This window comes from Scophthalmus maximus, chromosome 5 (genome assembly GCF_022379125.1).
Source record: "Scophthalmus maximus strain ysfricsl-2021 chromosome 5, ASM2237912v1, whole genome shotgun sequence".
NCBI classification, from domain to species: Eukaryota; Metazoa; Chordata; class Actinopteri; order Pleuronectiformes; family Scophthalmidae; genus Scophthalmus; species Scophthalmus maximus.
The window spans coordinates 7,315,216-7,339,773 of NC_061519.1; the positions used below are offsets into that span (position 1 = coordinate 7,315,216).

General features: G+C 39.9%; 1 protein-coding gene across 3 annotated transcripts in view; it reads left to right on the plus strand.

Annotated features, from left to right (window-relative positions):
* Positions 1-24,558, plus strand: part of LOC118311526 (disks large-associated protein 1) — a 90,385-nt gene that overhangs the window by 22,929 nt on the left and 42,898 nt on the right. For 2 of the 3 annotated variants that reach the window (XM_035635475.2, XM_035635478.2), the window contains exons 2-3: positions 3,319-3,407; positions 15,679-17,216. In XM_035635475.2, coding sequence (XP_035491368.2) covers positions 15,795-17,216 — 1,422 coding nt within the window. In that variant the 5' untranslated portion in view covers positions 3,319-3,407; positions 15,679-15,794. The remainder of the gene's footprint in view (positions 1-3,318; positions 3,408-15,678; positions 17,217-24,558) is intronic. The other variant, XM_035635477.2, reaches the window with a different exon arrangement.

Below are 24,558 nucleotides of genomic sequence, written 5' to 3' on the forward strand. Positions count from 1 at the left end.
GAAAATAACACAACCCCCCATTCTTTGTCTGAAATAGGCTCCTCACTGCTACACCAAAAACAAGACTCAGACACAAAACAACTTCAGCTGGCACAACTACACATAAATATAGTTTTTATGGACAACAGTGTCATGCGGACTATATTATATGTACTACACAACATTATTAATTAAGGACACCATTATGATGTTTTGTCTTTGTCTCGGTTTGAGTTGGGCAATTTAATGTGCGTTAAGATAGAGACTCGTGGCAACGATACCCTAATATCATCAATATCTCTGCAAGGATTGTGGGCAGGGTTATAAATCACAAAGCTGGACTGTTTCATGGCAAAAGGAAGGAATAGTTTAACATTTTTGGAAATACACATTTCATTTCCAACTGACCTTAAGAGCTTCCCTGAAAAAGTGTAGTCTTTTGCTGACTATCACCATTTTCAATTCATTTTCGTGATTTCTGTAGATTAGTTGTTTTTAAAATGAGAGAGGGCAAGCCACGTTTGATGTAAGCAGATAACAGTATTTTAACAGCGGTAGTTCTTCAGTCAGTCTTTTCTGTTTCTGTGTTCTCATGAACATTGTGCCCAAATGTAGACATAACTTTACATCTATCTGGAATAGTGTTCTTGGTGTTCATTGCCATTGTAACACTGTTTATGAACCATGTTGAAATAATTAAAACTGATGGATATCATGTAAACTTGTTTCATAGTTAAAGTATCTTAGAGTACTTTCTTTAACACAGGGAGATGAACGTGAGCTCCCAATTATTCATTATTCCCTGATTTCCCGCGGAATAACTCATGGATCTTAGTGAAAGAACAAGCATATTTAGGGGACTGATATATATTAGTGTGTGCAATTTGCTGAGGCTTGATTGACTTTAAGGGAACTGTTGGGCCTTGGCAGAAGAGTGCCATCATAGTTTTATAAAGTACCAGTATTAGTGTTACAAAAAAGGTTTTGTGTGTTTCACCTTGTTAAAGAGACTGGGTAATTTATTGTTGTGGTACAAAGTTATTACCATTAGAGAGAAGCATAAGCACAGTTAATGGGGCACTCCCTCAATATAATTTGCTCAGTGTTCCTGATAATGACCAATCTTATTTAGTTGTGTTGCCTTTTGAAACGTTACAGCTTTTGCCACAGGTGTGCTATGGTATAGTAGTATGTGGAAACATTCATACCATACAGGAGATTTATACGAGGATACTGCTCAGCACTAATTCAATCTAGTAAAAGCACTTTTACTGACGCCTCATGTTTTATGTTGTAATGTTTTTAAGACAAACTGTGGCTCATTTTTATACCTTACACTGCGGTGAATAAAAGTTTAAGACACCATGTTTTGAAAAAGCAAAACATGGCTTTAATATGTAAATAAGCTGTATGTGGTGTAGCTTGCTTACAGTCAGCTGTTTGAAGTGCAGCAGCTCACTGATCCTTTTATCGGGATATGCTAAAACACATCTGCCATTCAAACTCAGGTTCTGCAAGTGCTGCACGTTTCCAATGAGCCTGTTTCAAGGCAACAACTTCATCAGGTTTCCACCAGGAAAAAAAAAATCTTATTCGGGCCCCTGGATGTCATTTCCCATCATTAGCTGCGGGACACATCTGACACGGTTAACACATTAATCTGAATCAGAGGAACAATTTGTAGAGAATGAAGCACCTGCTATTGGTGTCATCCACCTGCCATCCCCATTTTCTCATGCTGAAAGTAGCAATTAAAAGATGCAGCCATCTGCAACCTCAGCAGGAATCCAAATTCATCGGCGCAGGCTACGTTTTTCAGTTTTCAACTGTCCAGTTTTGCTGAGTCTGTGTCCACTTATTTTGTTGGCTGACTAGAGTGGAACCTGACGTGCTCTCTGCTGTTGAAAAACCATCCACCTCAAGTTTGGACTTGTTGTTCATTCTGAGATGCTTCTCTTCTCACCAGTCAATTGACTGTAGCCTTTCCGTCAGCTCCAACCTGTCTGACTTCACCTTTGAACTCCAGCATCGATACATAACTGCCGCTAAGTGGATGGTTTTTGTTTTTGTCTCCATTCTGAGTAAAAACTCAAGAGACTATTGTGAGTGAAATGATCGGCAGTTTCAGAAACACTCAATGTCATCAATCATGGCACAGTCAAGGTCACTGAGATCACAGTTTCTCAGATGTTTGGCGTGACATTAACTGAAGCTCCTGACCTGTAGTTGTAGGATTGTATACACTGCACCGCTGCTACATGATTAGCTGATTAGATGAATTAATTAATAAGTAGGTGTAAAGGTGCCCTAGATAAAAGTGTTCTGTGAGTGTATGTTGGGGTAAAATAGTATTGTATGTATTATACATTGTGGCTTGTTGAGCGATTATGCACTGAATATTGTTTTGATTTAGATACATTTTTCCTGTCAGAGAAGACTTTGACAGGCAAATTTCCCCTTACGACAATAAAGTCTATCCTATCCTTGTAGGCCTGGTGAAGATTTAGATTTGCCATCGACTAACATCAGAATTCATTACCAGAAATGTCGGCTTGGCTGCTGCAGCCCTGCACTAAACACTGAGAGGTACAGTAGGCGTTGTATAAATATCAAATGGCTCATACATGGAAATTTTATTGTGACTTGTTAAATGAAGATGGTGGTGAAATACTAATCATGCCAAATCCCTTTTGCAATAGAGAAAATATTCTTATTTGGATCGGAAAATAAAAACACAGCTTGTTGCTGTAGTTAATACCTTCATGCATTGCTAACCAGCATTGCTTTTAAGTCCACAATGGGATTTCTACAGTCTTATTTGCTAAAGTGAAGAAAAAGGTTTGAGAATATGACTGTCACATTAGCAGAATTCTTGCAATATTTTGTTCCTTACATTGTAAACATTCACATTTTATATTTTGAACATTCACTCAAAGAATGTGAGTATTACAAACAAGTTTTTAAAGTGCATAGCAGTAATTCAATTTTTATTTTCAAACAAAAATAAGTACCAAAATGATTTAGAGAACAAATTTGTGAAAGTAAAACTAATAACACCATAGAGGCCATGTTTAAAACCACTCAGATGAGTGAGCCTAGTTAATTCAAAAAGATGAAGGCGTGATGTTTGATAAAAGATTGAACATCTGAAGGACTTGATCTTTTTTTAATCCTGACTTTTTTTTTGCACTTGTGTGAGCTTGATCAGAAAAAGAAGACTGAATGTAGCTCACAGGATCTAATGAAAACCAGTATTTAACAAATGTAACTTCTGTAACTGTCTGTATCATTCTGTTTGTGTTGGTTGTGTCAATATATGCACATTGTGTCTTTTCCTAGACAACTGGAGTGAATGAAAAGCCAGTAACACCGAGATGTCAAGCCCTACTAGTTAGCGACAACAGTATGGTGATGGAGATCTAAAGGAGGTGAGTGAGCATGGACTTCAACTGTTAAACTCTTGTCTTTCACTACATTTCATTTGTGTGTTGCTACCTTCACAAAGGTTTTACTAAATTTATACAAAATACACTTCAATACGCTACACATTTTTCTTTCTGTTGAGACACCAGAGAGCTGAGATGAACTGAGACCTGAGACAAACCTGGCCTGTCATTGCAGGGTGGAGGTTCAGCCTCATTCATTTCTTCAGTCTCATTCGGCAGAAAATGCTGCGTAACAATCTATGGATAAGTGTTCATGTGCATATTGTCTGTATCACATAACCTTTACTCTCTACAAGTGCAGTATTTCTGTAGATTTAGACAAATCAATCAAGTGATTCAAGTCGTGTGACTCTGCTATTGGTGCCAGATTTATGTGTGAATACTACATCTAAGCTAAGCCCTGAGTGTCCAGTGAGGCAAATAATTATCTGGAGCTCTCCAGCAGCCTGAACCAGAGGATGACCTTAGAAGCTTGGACAAGCATCATTACCTTTACAATTAGCAGCTGTTATCAGCCTGGATGTGGGTTTTATGTTTTCATTTTTTAAAGGTACAATTGTAACCTAGCATATTCAAAGGTTTGCTGGCTTCAGGTAATCAGTTGACCCCCTTTCTCCGTGATGACAATATTTCAGAGTAGGACTGTAACATATGTTGGAAAACCTTGACAGTGTAGATCGATTGGAACCTTTTGGACCAAGCAACAGCTCTGCTGCCACTGATGGCCAGGTCAGTCCAGAGGCCTGTACTACGAAGCGAGTTCAACATATCCAGGATATTTTTATTTTAACCGGCTTGACTTAACTTTACATTGACCATCCTGGATAACCTGTAGTAGGAAGCTGCATATCAACTCCCTCAGTCAACCCTGTATTTTCCTATCCAGTTGCGAGCATGTTACATTACATTACATTACATTCATTTTGCTGACGCTTTTATCCAAAGCTACTTATTATCATCGAGGCACGAAGCATTAAGGGCCCACACTGGGATGACCTGGAATCAAGCCCTGACCTTGTTGACTCATGTTTTTAATATGATAGAAAAAGAAATGCTGATGCCAGCAGGTAAATTTGGTTTAAGTAAAAATACAGAGTTAAACCTGAAGTTACCTCGATAACTATAAATCCTGTTTGTAGGACAGGCCTCAAGCTTTGGGCAGACTTAAAATGGGTGAACTCCAAACACAGCCACGTCTACTAGCCTATCCAAGGGGTAACAAACGAATAAAAAAGCCAACTGGCAGCATTAGCTCCAGTGCTCTTATGTGGAGTTCACACTTGATGATTTTGAACCAGATTTTCCACTCGTCGAAAAATTCTATATTTATTGAACACCACAGTGTCCATCGTGAAAGTGACAAACAATTCCTGTTTTGCGCGTTTATCACATATTTTTTTTAATTTTTCAAAACATTTTTTATATTTACATTTCTCCTGGTGATGGATCGTGTAGTGTGTGACCCCCTGTCGCCGATGACTCATGTAGTGTGAACAGCACAACAACTGAAAGCCTTGAGATTAGAATACAGCACATCGTGTAGTATGAAAGATACAGAGATTTTACGATTTTGAAATTAAGATAAGATATTCCTTTACTCATCCCACGACGAGGACATTTGAATGTCACAGCAGAAAAGGGGATAGCAGAATACTGAAAATAAAATAATTATTCAGCTCCTCTAAATTCATTAGGCTCCAGCACACAGATAGTACATTGGCAGGGCTCCAGAAAACTTTTTTTTACTAGGAGCACTGTAGCTCTTTGCTCAAAATTTTAGCAACAAAAACAGCACATTTAGGGAAACACCTTCAATCGACCTGCAACACAATTATTCACATTTTCACCCATTTTAATTGCATTACTGATAAATGATTTGGTAATAAATAGACACCTTACAGAAATCACAATGAGCTGTTTTGATTTCACACTGTCAAATTTTTATTGAATGTGAATGTGCAATGTTCCGGTTAAACCGAACCAGGGCCAGCCCAGAGGCCGGCCACTGGTGCAACAGAACATGGAAGGCACAACTCTTGTGCTTCAGGCTTCCCAAGTTGCACACACACACACAAATTTGCAACCCTAACCCTGAAAAAATTGTCACAAAATGCAACAACTTGGTCGCAGTAAGGGGCCCTGATTGGCCAGGGTCCACTTTGCTGCAGTGTGAAATGTATATATATTTATATATATATATATATTTAAATAACCCTGAGATATGCAGTCTAAAGTAACTAGTTCACTATATGATTTGGGAAATACATGTCAGGAAAAAATAGGTGTTAAAGACATGAGTCACGCTTCTTTCGCTGTCAGCTGGTCGTTTTGGTCCCCACCTCCTTCACACATCCCACCACTGAGCTGTTCCCTTCTATCTGTCTGTCTATTGTGGGCTTCATAGGCAGGCACAAGCACAGGATTATATCTCTCAGTAAAAGACGGCAGCTGTGCAGCTCTGTGCAGAAGAGAAGCATCTACTGAGGTAGAGAGACATGGTGAAGCAGGTTAAGCCCACGCTCTTCTCATCTCAACCCTGCTCCAAAGGCTTCGTTGAATCATAACAGTCAGTGGGCGAAAAAAAAAGAGAAAAAATAATTTCCACACAGATTCTGCTGACGTCTCTAGTCGTTTTGGGGCCATATAATAGGATGATGGCAAAAGGGAGGAAAAGAAAGGATGGAGAAGGAGTTGTTGATCACCTCCAGCATTACTTAAGCTCTCCATCTCTCAACATGATTTTAACGGCTGTTTTGTCTCATCCTGCAATCTATCCAGCTAGATTAAATCATCACGATTTTCTCCAGTGCAGAGGAATTAAATGTTTACAGCAAATGGTTTTACAGATGAATTTGGCATTTAAAAGCTCTCCTCTGATAGCTAGCTCTCAACGAACATGAGCAGCAAGACAGACTAATCCTTCAGCATAAACAAGGTGTTCTTATAGAATTCATAGAAAGTTGAGTTGAGAGTTGACAAAAAAATCATATTTCAATATTTTTTCCTGTAAACTCAAAAAAACAAAGTCAAGTCAAATGTCACACAGACACTTTAAAACCAGCAACACGATATCAACATGTACATGAAATTGACACAAAAATAAATAACTGGCTTTTTAAATAACAATAAATAACAATATTAAATAAAAATGTTCCTTAAATAAAATAAATACAAAATGCTAATGTCTTGCATAACCGAATACACAGAGCTGTGCAAACAAGGCACAGTAAGGGTGAATTGAGTTCTGGATTGCAAGCACAACGTTTTACACACTCCTCGTACTGCACTTTATGGCGCTGTTGTAATTGGTGGTAAAGATTCGTCGTGCTCAAACTTTTAGTTGCCATCTGTTTGCGGCATTCTCTACAGAAGAGGAAGAGAGGCGGGGCAAGGTGAAATTGTGTGAGGGACAGACAGGAAGAGGAGAAATAGGTGAACTGGCGGCTCCAGGAAAGAAACTTATAACGTTATTTTAACGCAACATTACTCTCGATATACACAATATTGTCTTATCCTATATTCTGTTTGAAAATATAGCAATATCTTTAAAACTCGAAATATCGTCCAGTCCTACCCCTTTCTATCTTTTCATGTAGGGTCACATCTCTTTTTTTATGTGACAAAAACACTTAGCCAGCTAACTTGAACTTGTGTTGGATTTCTTCATAGTACTAATGTAAGTAAGTAAGTAAGTGAAATGTATTTATACACCGCCTTTCACAGGCACAAAGTGCTTTACAAAGGTATAAACTATAAACCAAGCAAACACATAGTTTGCGTAGTTTAAACCATTTGGTTTGCCAAATGCTTTCAGGTCAACGAAATGCCTGATTAAACAGAAATGTCTTCAGTTGGTTATTAAAGGCCTCCACGGAGACAGCAGACCGTAGGGGGGCAGGCAGAGCATTCCATAGTTTAGGCGCTATAGTTTCAAAGGCTCTAACACCCCGGGTCTTAAGGCAGGTGCATGGTACGGACAGTAGGTTAAGCATGTTAGATCTGAGAGGGTGACTTGTGGAGTATGGGTGAAATAGTTCAGTCACGTATACAGGTGCCTGACCATGTAGTGCTCTGTAGGTGAGAGTGAGAATCTTGTACGGGATCCTGTATACAGTGAGCCAGTGAAGAGATTTGAGTATGGGGGTAATGTGTGACCATCTGTTTGAACTAGTGAGTAGCCTTGCGGCAGCATTCTGAATTAACTGAAGGTGGTCTAGTGCGGACATGTTTAGTGAGGTGAAAAGTGCATTGCAGTAGTCAATGTATGATGAAATAAAGGCATATATGAGCATCTCAAGTTAAACGGTTGAAACTACAGATCTCAGTTTGCTGATGTTTCTCATGTGGACAAAGCAAGATCTGGTCAGCTGCTTCACAGGGAAAATATTGCGGGGAAAATCTTCTCTGGATACAACCAGAACCTCTGTTTTTTCAGCATTGAGTTGTAGGGAATTATTTGCCAACCATTCCCTAATGGTGTTAAGACAGTCAAGGAGCCTAGACAACTTAACAACCTCACTGGGTTTAAATGAGAAGCGAAGTTGAATGTCGTCGGCATATAACTGGTAAGAAATGTTAAAACTATTTATGACCTGTCCTAATGGCAGCAAATAAAGTGAGAACAGCAAGGGCACGAGAACCAAGCCCTGCGGGACCCCACAGGACAGTGGGGAAGGATTTGACACAAAGTCACCAATAGAGAGTGTAAAACTTCTATCAGTGAGATATGATGAAAACCAATCTAATGCTATGCCTGATAAACCCAAACCCGTCACGTAACCTTTCAATGAGAATGTGGTGGTCAACAGTGTCGAATGCAGAGCTGAGGTCAACACCAACACAGAGCAGTCACCTACATCTGAGGACATTAAGATGTCGTTGGAAACCCTCACGAGAGCAGTTTCAGTAGAGTGCTTTTCTTTTCTCCAACACAGCAGTAAGTTGGTTGGCAACAACCTTCTCTACGATTTTTGATAAAAATGGGAGTTTAGATATCGGCCTTAATTATTGGGCAGAGCAGTATCTTGGTTTGTTTTCTTTAAAATGGACTGGATAGTAGCGTGCTTAAAATAAGAAGGGACACCTGTAGACAAGGATGAATTTACAATAGCTGCTACAGCAGAGCCAATGAGAGGTACAATTTATTTTTTTAATTTAAAAATAGAGAGGATGGTAAAACATCAAGAGGGCAAGAGGATAGCTTCATTTTCTTGATGACGTTCATCAGGTCTTGTGAACTGATTGGATAAAAAGAGTCCAGAACAGTAGGAGATGGGGGGGGGGGGCTAGAGTTGGACGGGAGAGAAACACAACACAGAGACGTAGATGGCCACCCCCATCAGACATAGGCGATGTTGGGAAAATATGGGGCCGTTCCAGATACAATTGCCAGCGCTGAATTTTGTTCGCAGTCCAAAGGACTGCTACTGACTGAACATTGAACATAGTAAATGATTTTCATTTTAAATTTAGGTTCTCTCATTTCTGTACCACATACTGCTGTGGTTACCATGGTGACACATCCTTTCTCTTTATAAGGCAAGAAGAGACAGAAAGAGAGACCAGTGAAAGGGAGGGACAATCTCTTGAAAACACACACACACACACACACACACACACACACACTTACGAATACAAATGCGACGTGTTGGTTCCCAGTCGATGGTCACGTTATGTCTCAACTGTATCCAGTCGTTTGTGAACACTACCTGAAACTTATGGGGAAAATGTATAAACTTCCAGCTCTGAATCCATATTTATCCAAGTGAGGCTGCAACTAACATTCATTTTTTAATCGATTGTTCTATTGATTATTTCTCTATCCGTTGATTAAAAATAATGATTATTTAAAGAGTAAGACAATTTTTTTTTGTGCATAAATGCATAACATTTAAGTACTAATACACTTAAGAAATAACTTCATCAAATATCTTTCACTTATTTTTCTTTTTCTTGAATGCATTAACTACTGTATATAAGCAGTAAAATCAGGGGGTGACGCAATATAGCCAGGGTAACAAATGGCTGTTCAGCTGCTAAAGCTGTCCAGGTGGAATTATCACACCATGGAAGTTGCAGATTAGTTGTAGAGAAACATCATTTTTGATTGACTAAACTTTAAAATCTAATTTGTCAAATGCAGTAAATTAAATACAGCATCTAATTAATCCAGGCATTTGATTGATGGAGTAATTGACTTTGTAGTCAATAACTCCATCAATAATAATTAAGTTGTCTGAATTATAACTCTGAACCTGTGAATTTGAAGACATGGCTACATTAGTCATTAAATGTATTTTTGGCCTTGAAAATGCTGATGTAGTTATTGTAGCCATTTTACTAGAAACAACAATCCACAATAAACGCATTCTTGTAAAAGACACAAAATTAGAACTTGAAAAAGACTGAATTTGATATCAGGGTTTATTCCTTGTGTGTTGAAGTGAATGCCCATTGGGTTACATTTAGCAAGTATGCTGTCTGCTTCTGGTACTGCTATCCACCCTCAGAGGGTGACTCAAAGGCTTTTTGTTTGCCAGCTTCCATTTAGCCCTAAATAACTTGATCTCAGCCCTATTTTCATGTCTCTTACTCCTACGCACGCAGCATCAACCCAGCCTGCCTGACACATATGGCTCATTGAAAAATGTAGGAGATGATGGCAAAAGACGGGGAGTGTTGGTTGTTGGGGGTTAAGCTGTCAATCTCTCATCTGTTTTTTATTTTTTCATTTTTATCTCTTCCATATAATCTTGTAGATTTTTTTTCTGTCCACTCATTTATGCTGTTTTCTCTTCTCCTCTTCCCACAGTACACCAATCTTACTTTTCCTCTTAGAAATTAACATTTAAGTGTCAGTTGAATAAGTAGCTAATATCCAGTGCAGAGAACGATGCGTTGTTGCTCAATATTCAGTCAGGAAATAAAAACATCCTGATAACAGCTGGTCCTTTTCTGTTCTGGTTGTATTCTTTCTGCAGCTCTTAATATCCCTTCTTTCTTCTCATGACATGATTCCTCACCAGCTTCCCCCTGCCAAAGCTGCCAATTGTGTTGCAAATTGAAAATGGGTTTCTATGAAGAGTGCTTTTGACTGACATCTACATTGAGCTTTTTTTTTCATATCAAGTGTCAGAACCCACTTCTCATAAACTTGGTCTGTTCATAGCTGGAGGAGCAGAAAAGTCACAAAATTGTTTTTCATCCGGGGAAGAGACAATGTTATCGATGACTGTTTGTCTGTTAAGTGGGTTAATAAATGCTCTTAGTGGAAGATTTACCAGTGATTCTAGGATTATTGCTAAGAAAGGAAATTTAGATATTGAATGGTAGTTGTTGAGATCTGAAACATCGCCACTTTTTTGTAAGGGTACTACTGAGGTGCTTTAACACAGAGCTGGAATCCTGGCTGTTTAAAAGGTTTGGTTAAAAATACGAGTTAAATGTAATCTTAAACTTGTCAGAACCATGGCCACTGCCCAGAGGAAGTGCGGCGAAGGGATGCAGTACAATCTCATATGGAAGCTATTGTAGCGACCTTACTGAGTTAAGGTGATGAAAATTAGCAAAATCACATAAAGAAGGAGCCAAACCATTTATAATTGTATACATTAGACAGATTTGAAAAATGTCTACAATTTTCAAAGCTCAAAATATGATGTTTTTCTCTCTACAGTGATGGTACTGACATGGTTTGATATCCAGAATTGTTATGGTTTGTGTATATAAGGATTCTGATAGTCTGATAACTGTTTCTCCTGCCTGCCCCCAACATTTAATACAATAAGACATGTGGGAAAGGATCAAGACATGCATTCACAGTAAGGAAGTTTCTAATATGTCTAAAATTGGCCAAGTTATCTTGGTTTACATCTTGTTAATGGTTTACATCATGTTCTAGATGTGTTTCGTTGGCACATTGGTTTTAGAGAAGAACATAACTTTGTTACAAGCATTCGAGCTAAAACATGATTGATCAAGCCATTCATCAATCCTTGCATAGCAGTAGTTAGCTTCTCAGCTGCTAACTCAGCTGTTTTTCATTGGCATACATTTGTAGTTCTATCCTATGGCACTGTTGTGGGAGATCGTTAATATATATAGACTAAACAATAAGGGGCCAAACATCGATCCTGGAGGTACACCTATTGTGCAATTCATGTTGCTAGACCGTGCATCATTCACTTTAACACATTGTCTACTATTTGATAAATATGAAGACATCCATGCCAGTGTTCAAAGTAGGTGGCTACTTTCAAGAATCTAAAATGTGTATATGTGTTCCTTCATAGTTTGGATGTCTTCAGTATTAATTTACAATGTAGAAAATAAAAACAATAAAGGAAAACCATTGAATGACAAGGTGTGTCCAAACTTTTGACTGGTACGTAACTAAAAATAATAATTGACAAAATAGTTGATAGTGATATCATTTACAGCCCTATACAATTTGTGGTTGTAGGTAACCTACACTAAACAATTGCATGCAGGAGAATTATTGAAGTGTAACTTGTGCTCGTATTGACCAGTTCTTTTAAAGAAAGTGGGTAAACCTCCAACCAAGGTCACCTATTCACTTTCAGTTCTTTTGCGGCTAACATTCAGAATTACTCATGAAGTGTTTCTCAGGTCATTTTATAAAATCATATTTGATGTAATCGGATTATTTCTCCTGGCAAACAAATGATGTTGCTTATTTAAGCCCCTGTTATTTTGGCTATTGCACAGTAATGTCTGACTTCACTAGCACATCACTTTAAGTGAATCACTTCCTCCTCTGATTCACTGAAGATTATTTTGAGACACAGTGTTGTAAGTACAATGTCTTTTCAGTGAGACATAGTAATTTAGTACTTCCTGTCCATGTTTGTCCATAAAGCAGACACCCAGTGTGTTCAGCAAACATTCAAAGATTAGAAACTAATGACGCTTAATTTACACTACTCATCATATAACTCTAGTGAATTAGACATATCTAAAGCCCATGGCCTGTAGTTTCTGTATCTCTGGATAAATACCATTTATACTCTTTCTGAAAAGTATATTAATCAAAGCAGCTACATGGTGTATGAAGTAAAACACAGGGCAGTTGATGATGTAGATCAGAACAGGACTGAGCAGAGGTTTAACCAGCTGATACTCTTTTGCTCTGTTTAGCATGTTTCCTTTCATCAGCAGTTTTTTCTTGCTCAATTAGGCTAAAGAAAGGATTAAGCTGTTTTTCCACTCTGACCGTGGTCGAAGATTTTTTAACCAAAAATGGCCTGACAACAGTGTTAAAAAGATTTTCTAAGATTTAGCTGGCTCAGTGGGGATGTACCTAACATGCAAACCAACACGCTCACATTGCATCAATAGTGTTAGAGTTCTGTGGTCACTACCCAGCATTCCTGGCAGGATTTGACTGAACAGAATATTATATAATTTATTGAACCAATAAAAGAACAGCAGATCCACAGCTCATCTCCACTTATACGTTCTAATTTTAAAACACATCACTTTAGGTCTGCTCAATTTATAGTATTTCAAATTTGATTACAATTATGGCTTCCAACAATTATGAAAACAAAGTAATCCAAATTAAATGATTATTATGCCACATTCCATTTCTCTCATTTAGTCTTGCCTTGTAAATCCAGCGCACCTCTTGCCCAACCACGCCCCTTAGAGACGTCAAGCAAGAGACTGGAAATATTGTCAATGTGAAGCTGTCGATTTAGATGCAAATTACATTTCTTTGCATTTCACTTTGAGGCTCTTGGCAGTTAAGGTTGCAACCATTGGATGGTTTATGGTCCATAGATGTGTTGGGTTTTTGTAAATGGATTATATTTATTCTATAAACTCAGATGGAACTTATACATTGAGAGGTACTCCAGTACTTCCATTTTGACTGACATTAAGATGTGGCATGGCCTTAACAAACAGAGACCCTGTTCAGACCTGGTATTTACATTCACCTCTTTCAATTCAGTTTTATTTGCATAGTGTCAAATAACAGCATACATTGTCTCAAGGCACTTTACAGAGTTTGATATCTTATATCAATTAGTAATAATAATTTTGAAATACATTATATCAAACAAGTAGACCAAAAGAATATATGTGATATCTGCTGTTTCTGCAGAGGGAGACTTGGGCTTCTGCTGATCTCAATGTGTGTGTGTGTGTGTGTGTGTGTGTGTGTGTGTGTGTGTATGTGTGTATGGCTTATCCCAGCTCACCGGAAGATGCAGTAGCTTGTTAGCAGTCCCTCTACCAGTGGAGCTGCCAGTTTGTGTTAAGGAGTTATGTCATGGGCCAAGTAGGACAGATGAAACTGTCACACACACACACACATACACACTCGTATACCACGTCTCTACCACAAATGCGAGAGTGCAAGTATACCAGCCATGCATGCAGCATACACACTTACATTGCATGGCTGTTCATCTGTAATAAAACTGCCTTGTGAGAAGTCTGATTCCTGGAGCCTTAGTTTTGTGAGATGTTAAAGGTGCTGTCGGTAGGATTTGCAAAAAATAACTTTTTTTATATATAATAGTAATATGTGAGACAGATCATCTGTGACAGACTCTGGGTCATTCAGCTCCCCCTACTGCCTTTAATGCCATTTGCCAGAATCCACCGCGCCCGAACAAAAATCTCCAATCACAGCCAGGGGGGGCGTCTCTCCGCTCTGTCAATCATCCGGGCACGAGCTGCGCAGCGCTGCTCAGAACCTGTGCACAGCCTCACTCGCTCGGTCACGACCAAGCTCACGTCTTCACCACGAGGCGCCCGCAGCAGAAGCGAGGTTGGTTTGAAAACACCGTGGAAGAGAAACGGCAGGCATCGGAAAAACTGCCCGGCTCCTGCATACACGACAAAGACCAAACTGATGTTTGCTTATACATGTTTTTTTATCTAATACGTACTATATTTATCGTGCCCTAGACTTAAACAAAAATTATGAAGTGTTATTTATATATTTATCAATGGTTTTACAAATTTGTATGGCATCAGATTTATGTCATATCTCGCGACCGCGATAAAACATGCTCAATTAGCAAATTATATAATTTCACACGCGCAAATCTTAGTCTTCATGCACCAATACAACAATCGAGGGTTGTACAGGCATCTGCAGGCGTGAAACTGTGTCTGTGTGTGTATCTCCTCTGTGTGTGTGTGTGTGTGTTCTGTTCTGTTTTAGGCGAAAAGGTGTTCCATCTTCAATTACGCTTACCCATATATTTCATTAATATACAAATATATATAATTTATTGGTAAGTTAACCAAATTATTAATCAACTAAACAGAAAATAACCGTTAGATTAATCGATAAAAAAATTTATTGTTAGCTGCAGTCCTGTAGCTATTTAATTCACATTCAGGTACCCCAAAACCAAAAGCTCTAATGTATATGGCACTAGCAAATTCTATGGTTTTGAACAGCCCTTTTCAAACTGGTTCTCAAATAGATTCACATTTTGAAAACATAAACAGAACAGTCTTTCCAAATTGTGCTAATTATATAACTATCCATCACATATTCTAGGAACCACTGTGCATGGTTCTGTTGGTACAGTAACTTCATGTAGCACAAGGTGAGGGGTAAAGCATTGTTTTTGAACATTCTGGCCTCTCTGTGAACTTTCATTCTCTCCATGATTCAAAGTCGCTTCACCCTGGCTTTTCTGGTTTCCTCCTGCAGCCCAAAGACATGCAGGCCAGGTGAACAGGAGACTCTTCATTGCCAGTTAGAGTGAATGTGAATATATGTGGTAGGATGACAACCGCAGTGGATCTCTCATATAGTGTATTCTGGGATAGGTTCTAGTCCCTCCAGTTTTGCAGATGATAAGTGATAAGGGTGGATGAAAAAGAAAAATGTAAGTGTTTGTAAACAAAAAATCAGAACTGATCAGTTCGTGAGACATAATTTTACTTCCTTGCTGGTTTTCTTTATGTATGCACTATGTTATTAACTAAAATTCTTCTGTGGATTCTGATGTTTGGATGTTTTTACTGTGGGAACAAACTTTAAAGGAAGACATAGAACCTTGGTCCCATTAACACAGGAATGTGGGTTCGCGTTATACTTTTCTAAAGTTTAAAAGCTAAAAGCTTTAGACATCTACAGCACTGGTAAAATGTAATACCCTGATGATTGGATCCAATGTAATTCCATGACTTTCATGTTTTAGTTGGACTAGTTGCCTTGCAATAACTCTTAGTCTTGTTCCTCCTCTCCCTTCCTGTCTTCCAGAGTCTGCAGCTCTCCTCTCAGGGACAGTCTTCTGCAGCCCTTTGCTGAACACAGGCCTGCCTGGCGTCTTTCATCCATATCACTCCTCTTTCCATCCTCTTATCCTTCCCCCGGTCATGAAAGGCCTTTCAAGTAGTCGGAGCCACCATCATGTGCTCTCCTATGAACCATCATATGATCCACTGGGTCATCATATTGACCGCAAGCCATATTTGATCAGTCAGATGGACATGCCTGTGCCCATCCCCATGCATCCAGCTGAGCTGCCCTACTACAATGCTCAGCGAACCTCGTACCCCTCTGACACCAACAGTATTGTCCCATATGGAACCTTCCCAAGGAGATGCCACTCAACCTCCTCATCTCACCATCCTGAGGTAAAGGATGAGTGTATGGCCATGGTGCCATATGTAGGAGGCGGAGGAATAGGAGGAGGAGGAGGAGGAGTAGGAGGCTATGGAGGTAAAACACCCACCCGGTTTCCAGCACACTTTGCAGACCCATTTGAGCGTCAGCCATCATTTTCCAGAGATGGCTACCATACACTGCAGTACAAACGAGGAGTGCTGGCCCACAGTGGGGGGATGGGGGCCAACAACAACAACAATGACAGCCCAGGGAGAATTCGTCATCTGGTCCACTCAGTCCAGAAACTCTTCACCAAGTCACATTCATTGGAGGGCCCACACCACACACAGTCCTCCAAGGGGGCCAATAATGGGAGCATTAATGGTGGTGGTGGTGGTGGAGGAGGAGGAGGTGGTGGTGGTGGTTCAAGGGCCAGCCCAGAGGGTGAAACTCCACCAGGGGGAGTGCGCCACCGGAAGCGCAGCAAGAGCCGTGAGCGGTGTCGTTCAGCCGAGCCCAAGCATCGAAGCCACCACCACCACCACCACCAGCTCCATGGCTCAGCATCTGCTCCGGGCTCCGGATATTGGAGCTCAGATGACAACCTGGAACGGGAGCTGTCTCTCTACCACCCCCACCACCACCAACCTCCACCCTCACCCTCACCCTCCATTTCCCCCTCACCCATCGCCATGACAATGGGCCGGTACCCCAGCAACAGCCACGACAAGTTCCCCCAGACTCCCCTCCCCAGTCTCTCCTCCTCGCAATCCCAGCAGTACTTCATGATGGACCCTTACGGCACACTCAATGAGCACACACACACACATGCACACCATGGCCTCACACACCACCATTCTGCACTCAAAGGCTCCCGGAGCAACAATGATGTGAAGTATGCAGCACCGTCGGGATGTGTGCCAGTTAGTGGTAGCAACAATAACAGCGGTGGCGGTATCGGTGGAGGAAATGGCCCCTTGCTGCCATTGGGTCTTGTGGACGGGCAACTTGTGAAGAAAGGGGCATGGTCGTCAAGCCTAACGGTGAGCAGGGCCCGAGCGGTCTACACCAACAACAGCAGCCACAACCAGCTACGAGCCAGCGCAGGATCCGGTAACCTAAACCTAGATAGAGCTCTAGTCAAAACTAAGGGCAGTCAGCAACAGGAGCGCTCTTGCCATTTCTTACAGGTAAATAATTCCTCCCCAGCTCCCATCCAAAGCTAATTGACCCCACCCCCCTGTTGATTCCCTTTTCTTCACAACTTACTTTCCTCACCTATGTTTTCTCTAACTCAGTGGTGTCCACTCCTATGAGTCTTCAGGTTGACTTCAGGTTTTCAGTCCAATCAAACACTACTCTCTCAGGACATTAACCATCACTGTGTTCAATCTGCCAAACAAAGTTAAAAACAGTTGGCAGTGTCTTGATGTCCCCCAAAGTAATTGAGTCAACAAGTGTGCTCTGCTTTTTTAAATATACAATTATTCGTGTATTATTTGTGTACTGTAACAGTTTGTAAATGGAACTCTGGGAAAACTCAATACCTACTAATTAGCACCCTTTTAGTAATGTAACATTTTAAATCAGAGGTAATTATTTCATATTACGGCTGCATGTGCAAGAATTTTTTTAGATTGTCTAATTATATCAAGGTTTGCAGAGGTACTTTACTGCTTAGAGTATCCCTGATTTTATGTTTTTATGCTTTTGTAAATCAGCAATTTTAAGTTTACATGAGAACTGTCAGGGATCAGTTTGGAACACTGGTCAGAGTTTTCAGAGTTTTTTTGTTGTTGTTTTTGTAACTCTGTCCCTGCATTGCTTTAGTGTTTGGATGGATTGACAACTACACATTTAGATGGCTGAAAACATGACTGGATATCACTGGCTAAGGCTGCGGACACACTAGAACTGGGGATAGGAAAAACTTTCAGCGTGATTCCATGTTAACCACATTTGTTAACTTACAGACAGCATTTATACTTTTACCGTCTGCAGGGTTCTATCAACCCATCTGTGCCCAAAACCTCAAATCAGAGGAAAATCTGCATTTAGTCTGGCTTATTACCCGTTTTGACAATTTTTACGGTACTTACAGAGTGCCTAGACCTTATTTATTATGATAAAAGCCAGGAAATCTCAATTTTGACCTTTCAACATTCAGCATTCTGCAATATATTGAACACCACCAGTTTCTTTCTGATGTCCATCGTGACCCCCTGTCGCAATGAGTTACGTAGTGTGAACAGAACAACAACAAAAGCATCTAATAGGTACAGCGATTTTACGACTTTGAATATCGTGTAGTGTGTCTGAGTCATAAGATGCTGGAAAAAGGGAATGTTTGGCATCTTTTTAATTGATCAACTAATCAATGAATCAACTAATTGTTTCAGCTCTAATTGCCACATTCTTGGATAAGATGGCTTAAACAAGGTTATCTATATGAAAGCTATAAAGGATAACTAGCTAAATACTTGTCTTGTCAAAAGAGTAAGTGTGTGGAGCCTTAAGTGTAATGGTGAAAAGGGAAGGGAAGTTTACCTCCTCTGTCGGTATTTGTCGATGTTGCTCTCTGTAACAGATGGTGACATCATATTTCTGACTTCTACCATTTCATTAACTACAAATGTGCATGGACACATTGAGGGAATCTTGAAAATGAAAGAGCAGATAACCCATTTATTTTTTTCCACCTGAGTCTAATGCATACATTAGCTGTGCAGAGTGCATTTAGAGTCACGTTGTAGTGTGTCCACAGCCTAAGAGAGAACATCGTCTCCCATCACCAGTCTATTACTCTGAAGAACCCCACCACCCTCCCCTCCCTTTTCTCCACCACTCCTTCCCGACTGCCTTTCCTCCACTCACTCAACTCACACCCACGCTTCCTATCAACCCAAACCCCTACCACCCACCAATCCACCTCCACCTTCTTAACTTCCTCTTGGTTTGAAGAGCCTCCCTCTTCCTTGTCCTCTTCCTCCTCTGTTCTCCTTTTGAGTTGAAGAGAGAAGTAAGTGCAGAGTCAGTAGCAGCCTTACTTTCTGAATGTTAGGTAATGACATGAACTCATGAAAAAAAACATCCTCTCCTGCATTTGTAGACCTCATTTTTAATTTAGTAGTGCTTCCCTTCCTCCCAGTTATCATGCCTTGCCTTACAGATTTTTGTCTTGGTGGTTTGTTGTTGTGCATTACTGGTGATTTGTTGTTGTGCATTGCTGTTATGTTCTTTGAAGTGTTTGGGAGGTGTTTAACATACTACAGTATATACAATAGTATATGGTGTAGGAAATTGGCATTATTTGTATTAATTATTATTATTATTATTATTATTATTATTATTATTATTATTATTATTATTATTATTATTATTATTATTATTATCATCATCTTTGGAGTAAACTGCCAGAATATATAAACTTGTTACAGTGATTTCATAATATAATTGAACAGGCTTAAAGGACCATACCAGTGGGTTTTTTTTAAGTTAACACCAAACAACTATGTGCTTACACATGGCAACACTTGGCCATTCCATGGTGCAGGTTTACAGTACAAATTTGTAGTTCTGCGATGAATCAGTCAGCAGAGGACAGATTAGAATCATGCAAATGGAATATTCAATACTGGATTCATATCTAATCAAATGCTGTTTAATATCAGCCTTTTGAATGCAGAAAAGAGAGATTGCTCTTATTCTAAATGCAGCTGTCTGGCACACAATCGACAGGCTGCATTCCTCAACTGACAACAGTACAAACTGAGTACATCCTGAAAATACTGAGCAGTCAAATGAGGGATGTAGTTATGCTAATTCTAATGTGTTGTTACTAGTAGCTGTAAAAGTTAAATCACCTCCCCAGCACCCTCTGATGCTGCTATCTGTACTGTGCTATGTTGGCTAATCTTGTGCTTCTTTGTGTGTGTGTGTGTGTGTGTGTGTGTGTGTGTGTGTGTGTGTGTGTGTGTGTGTGTGTGTGTGTGTGTGTGTGTGTGTGTGTGTGTGTGTGTGTGTGTGTGTGTGTGTGTGTGTGTGTGTGTGTGTGTGTGTGTGTGTGTGTGTGTGTGTGTGTGTGTGTGTGTGTGTGTGTGTGTGAGGAATTATATTATACAGTACACACAGCTGACATACATTTGAATTATAGTCATATACAAATATTTTAACCAGGTTTATATCAGAGAACTGGGGGAGGGAGATAATATTTCAACAAAATACTCATAATTTCTGAGATTAAAGTGGTGAATGTGCAGATATTTTTTGGGAAACAGAAATTCTCTGAAAATGAAGTAAAAAAAGGAAAACTTTTTTTGCTAGGGAACCTTATCACGAAACTTTGGAAGTTTTGGTGACTCATCACATCACAGACATCGGCACTTGCATCTGTCCATTGCATTGTACTTCCTGATAACCACAAGTTATCACCTCACCCAAATCAGTTTGTTGTTTTCTTCTGAATAGGCCCAGTTAACAGCAATCCCTCTCCCAACCCTGGATGCTCATGATAAAATTGTGATTTTGGGATGAAATCACAAGTATTTCCTCATTGCTAAATCTGATTGCCCAGTATAATTTGATTAGGTTGTCCATAGCACAATGTCAGAGAATTTCTGAGTTGTTCTCTCACAGATTTATTACTTTATAAATGTGGATAATATACAAGTTAGTACAAATGTATAAATGTTCAAATTTAATCTTGAAAATTCCGACTTTTTTAAAAACCTACAATGGCCCTAATGTGCTGTCGTAAAACAGTATCTGTTAGGTCGAAAAACAAACAAACATGTTGATTTGTGTATTTCTAACAGTATTTCCAGAATCTCTGAAGACAAATAGTCTGTCAACTGAGTCCAAAAAATAATATTTTGAACTCTTTCAAACATCACCAGTAAATAATCTTTTCGAGAAACCCATGGTTACCTTGGTAATCTAATACATGAGAGGCTCAAACTGGGGCTCTTCTGACAGCAGCTGATGGGGATGTTCATCGGAAGTGCTGTGTATTTCTGGAGTAGACCTTTGTGGGCAGGAGACAAAGAACTTTTACATTCACTCTCTGCTCTTTCTTTGCGTCATGTCAAGGCTCATCAAGCAGCCGTGTGACTGATTTATTTATATATCCTTTATTAACTATGATACAGACATTTATTCTAAATTCAATTCAAAAATACTGCAATCATGCTGGGAGTTTGACAGAAATTGAAAGCACACGTTATACACAGCAGCTTCAGTACACTACTTGTGTGACATTATTCTGTCTCAAACTTTCCAAATTTACTGCAGATCTTACGCAGAAATTATTAATCAGGGTAATGTGCTGCTGCTTTTTCCTGCTGCTTCCTTTTAATATTTAGTAAGAAGTGACTGTTGAAGAATTTCTAATACTTAGTATAGTGTCTACATGCATCATACCATAACTGATCTCCGGACAGTGAAATCTGAGTCAAGGGCCATTGTTGTAGAGACTCACCCATCAGAGATCCCAGGATCCTCAGTGCGTGAAAGTCCATTGTCCTCAATTGAATTTTTCAACGAGACACAGTAACAACAACGGAAATTATAAAAACCATGCGGAGCATCAGCTGATTGTGAAGCTAGCCTCTACAGATATCAGCCTGCTGCCACCACAAGTGGGCAGTTCAATTCAAATCAATAATTCTATTTGAACATACATTATCTCAAGGCACTTTATATTGTGAGGTCGAGACCACAGAATATGAGAGACAAAAACGGTTCCCACAATGAGCAAGCACTTGGCTAGGCTACTGTGGAGAAAAAGAAATCGCCTTTAACAAGAAGACCTTTCTAGCAAAACCGTACTCAGCTCCGACCGGTTGGGGTGAAAGGAGAGAAAGTTCAACATACCCAGGGTGTTTGGGTTATCCGGTTTGACTTAACCTAACATTGATCATCCTGATAACGTGCTATGAAGCTGGATATCAACTGTCTCAGTGAACCCTGGATCTTCCTGTCCGGTTACGAGCACGTGCATGTGAAAAAGTAGTTAATTACAAGCGACATCTGCAACATTTTTTAAAATGACACTAAAAGAAATGCTGATACGTGCAGGTCAATTTGGTTAAACCGACATGAAAAAGGACTACAAAGCAAAATGAAAATAATATGATCAAACAACTAAAACAGAAAAGAACCACTCAAAATATTTTTCAAAATGTTAAATCAAGCTTAAAATATAATGTAAATAATCACGGGAATTTATCAAGATTACTATTGAGTGCACAGTTTTATTCCTTTTCTGACGATGGTCAAACTACTATGAAGAGAGGCTGATGTGATTTCAGACTGTTTCTGCTGCTGAAGCAGCGGAGAGATGTCGATGTGTGATGAAGTCAATCACATTGAATTATTCATTCATGATCATGAAAAATATTGATCATCAGTGTGTGGATTATTGTTCTAATGAAATAGATAGTATTGAGTTTTTTTTCACTATTTATCACCACAGTCCCCTCGTGTTGTTCCGAGCTGCTGTGATAGAATAAGAAAGTAAAGCACTGTCAGAGATTGTGTCTGGAATCCAATTATTTTTATTGAATTCAAATGAAGCTAATATTAATGAGTCTATGAATTTATTTAGTGTGATGTGAGCAGCTCTAACTATAAGCTTTTTTCTAGTCTTATTGACCACCAGGGACAGACTGGGACTAAAAAAGGGCCCTGGACTTTGTCCCCAATAGGCCCCACCACCACTAATTGTGCAGATTGACATGTAGCAGCATAAGAATCGGCTTCCGACGCTATCACGTCTTTTAAGTGTCGGCAAGTGGGATTACTCACACTGCACAGAACAGCACTCGACTGGCAAACCACAATTACACGTGCACAACAAAACATGCAAGAATATCCAAATATCCGCAAATAACGGACGTCTGGCCAGTCCGCCCCTGTTGACCACTCAAAGGGCTCTGCAGGACAAGTCACATTCACACACATTCATAGAGCAATGCTATATACATTGCTAATTATATCACATTCATACACTACACAGCAGTCTGGGGCAATTTAGTGTTAATGTCTTTGGCACACTCCAGCAGCAAGATTAGATTAAAGCATCGATCTTCTGGTTAGTAGATGTCCCTCTCTATCTCCTGGGCCATAAGGTTAAGTCTCTTGCCCAAGGAAACATCAGCATGCAGGCTTCACTCTAAATACTAACATTGGGTTTAATAAGAAATAATTAGTGTACCTCACTCAGTTTTTATCAAAACTTGCACTGCAGTGCCGCAGCTTTTGTCTAGTGGTTTGCGCGTCAGTCTCCCACACCGAGGACCTGGGTATGCGGCCCGGCCAGAATGAAAAGTTTGTGTTACTAACCATCTTAAGTTTCCTTCACTTAATTTTTTAGGCAACGAGTTTGCATAATTTTTGTAAGTAAAGCCAGTTTATTCGATTTTACAGTGTAGGGGAAGCTGGGATCGAACCACCGACGACCGACTCTACCTCCTGAGCCACAGACGCTCAGGAACTGCAATAGTCTCCTCCTCGCCTCCTCTGCCAATACTGAAGTTTGCTGCCAGACATGGCTGTTATCTTACTTCTGGCCTGAGGCATTGGCCATTCTAGACACTAAAATCTATGAGTGCACTGTGATGTGTTCTATGTCTAATGGTGCATTCACAACCAACTCGGTATAAATTTGAATTGAGATCCTCCCTATGTCACTGTCAGACGCCCTGACGTATCAGAAATGGAGGCTTAAACTATTCTCGCTGTATGTGGGCACCCCAAGCTTTTTGACAGGGGTTGCTATTTGTATAGTGACCAGGCAAAGATGGAAAGGCTTGGCAGATAGTAAGCGAGGAAATGTGACACTAGCTTAAGCCCCAGTTAATTGACAAATACTTCCAGTTTGACAAAAACTGGGAGCTGGTTCCAGAGGAGAGGAACCTGGTGGCTGAAGGCTTTGTCCAATTATACTCTTACAGACTCTGGGAACCTCAAGTAGTCCTGAGTTTACAGGATGAAGTAACCTATTGGGATAGTACGGAACTATGAGCTCTCTAGGATATGATGGAGCTTGGTCATTATGCTTTGCACTAGCTTTGTATGTGAGGAGCAGGATTTTGAATTCTATTCTGCGGTGGTGGGGGGGGGGGGGGGGGGGGCTTCAAAGATTTCCCAGGGAATAATGCATTGGTCTTAATAAGGAATTTAGGGGACTGATATCTATGTGTGTCTGCAATTTGGTGCGGCTTGATTGAATTTAAGGAGACTGCTGGGCCTTGGCGGAGGTATATACTCTACTGAGTACGGTCCTCTACCAATGCTGCAAGAATACAATGGCTGTGATGTCAAACGCACAGTAAATGCTGTGGGCGTAATGTATACACACTGAGTCACTGTGAATGTCACATGCACACTGACTTTCTTATAGCATGGCCAGACAGATAGAGTCGCTTGTTGCTAAACCTCAGAAATGCATTCTTTCTCCACTAAATAGCATCTGCACTGTAATGACGGACTCTACCATATAAAACAGTGATCCGCTGTTCTTCGCCCATTACA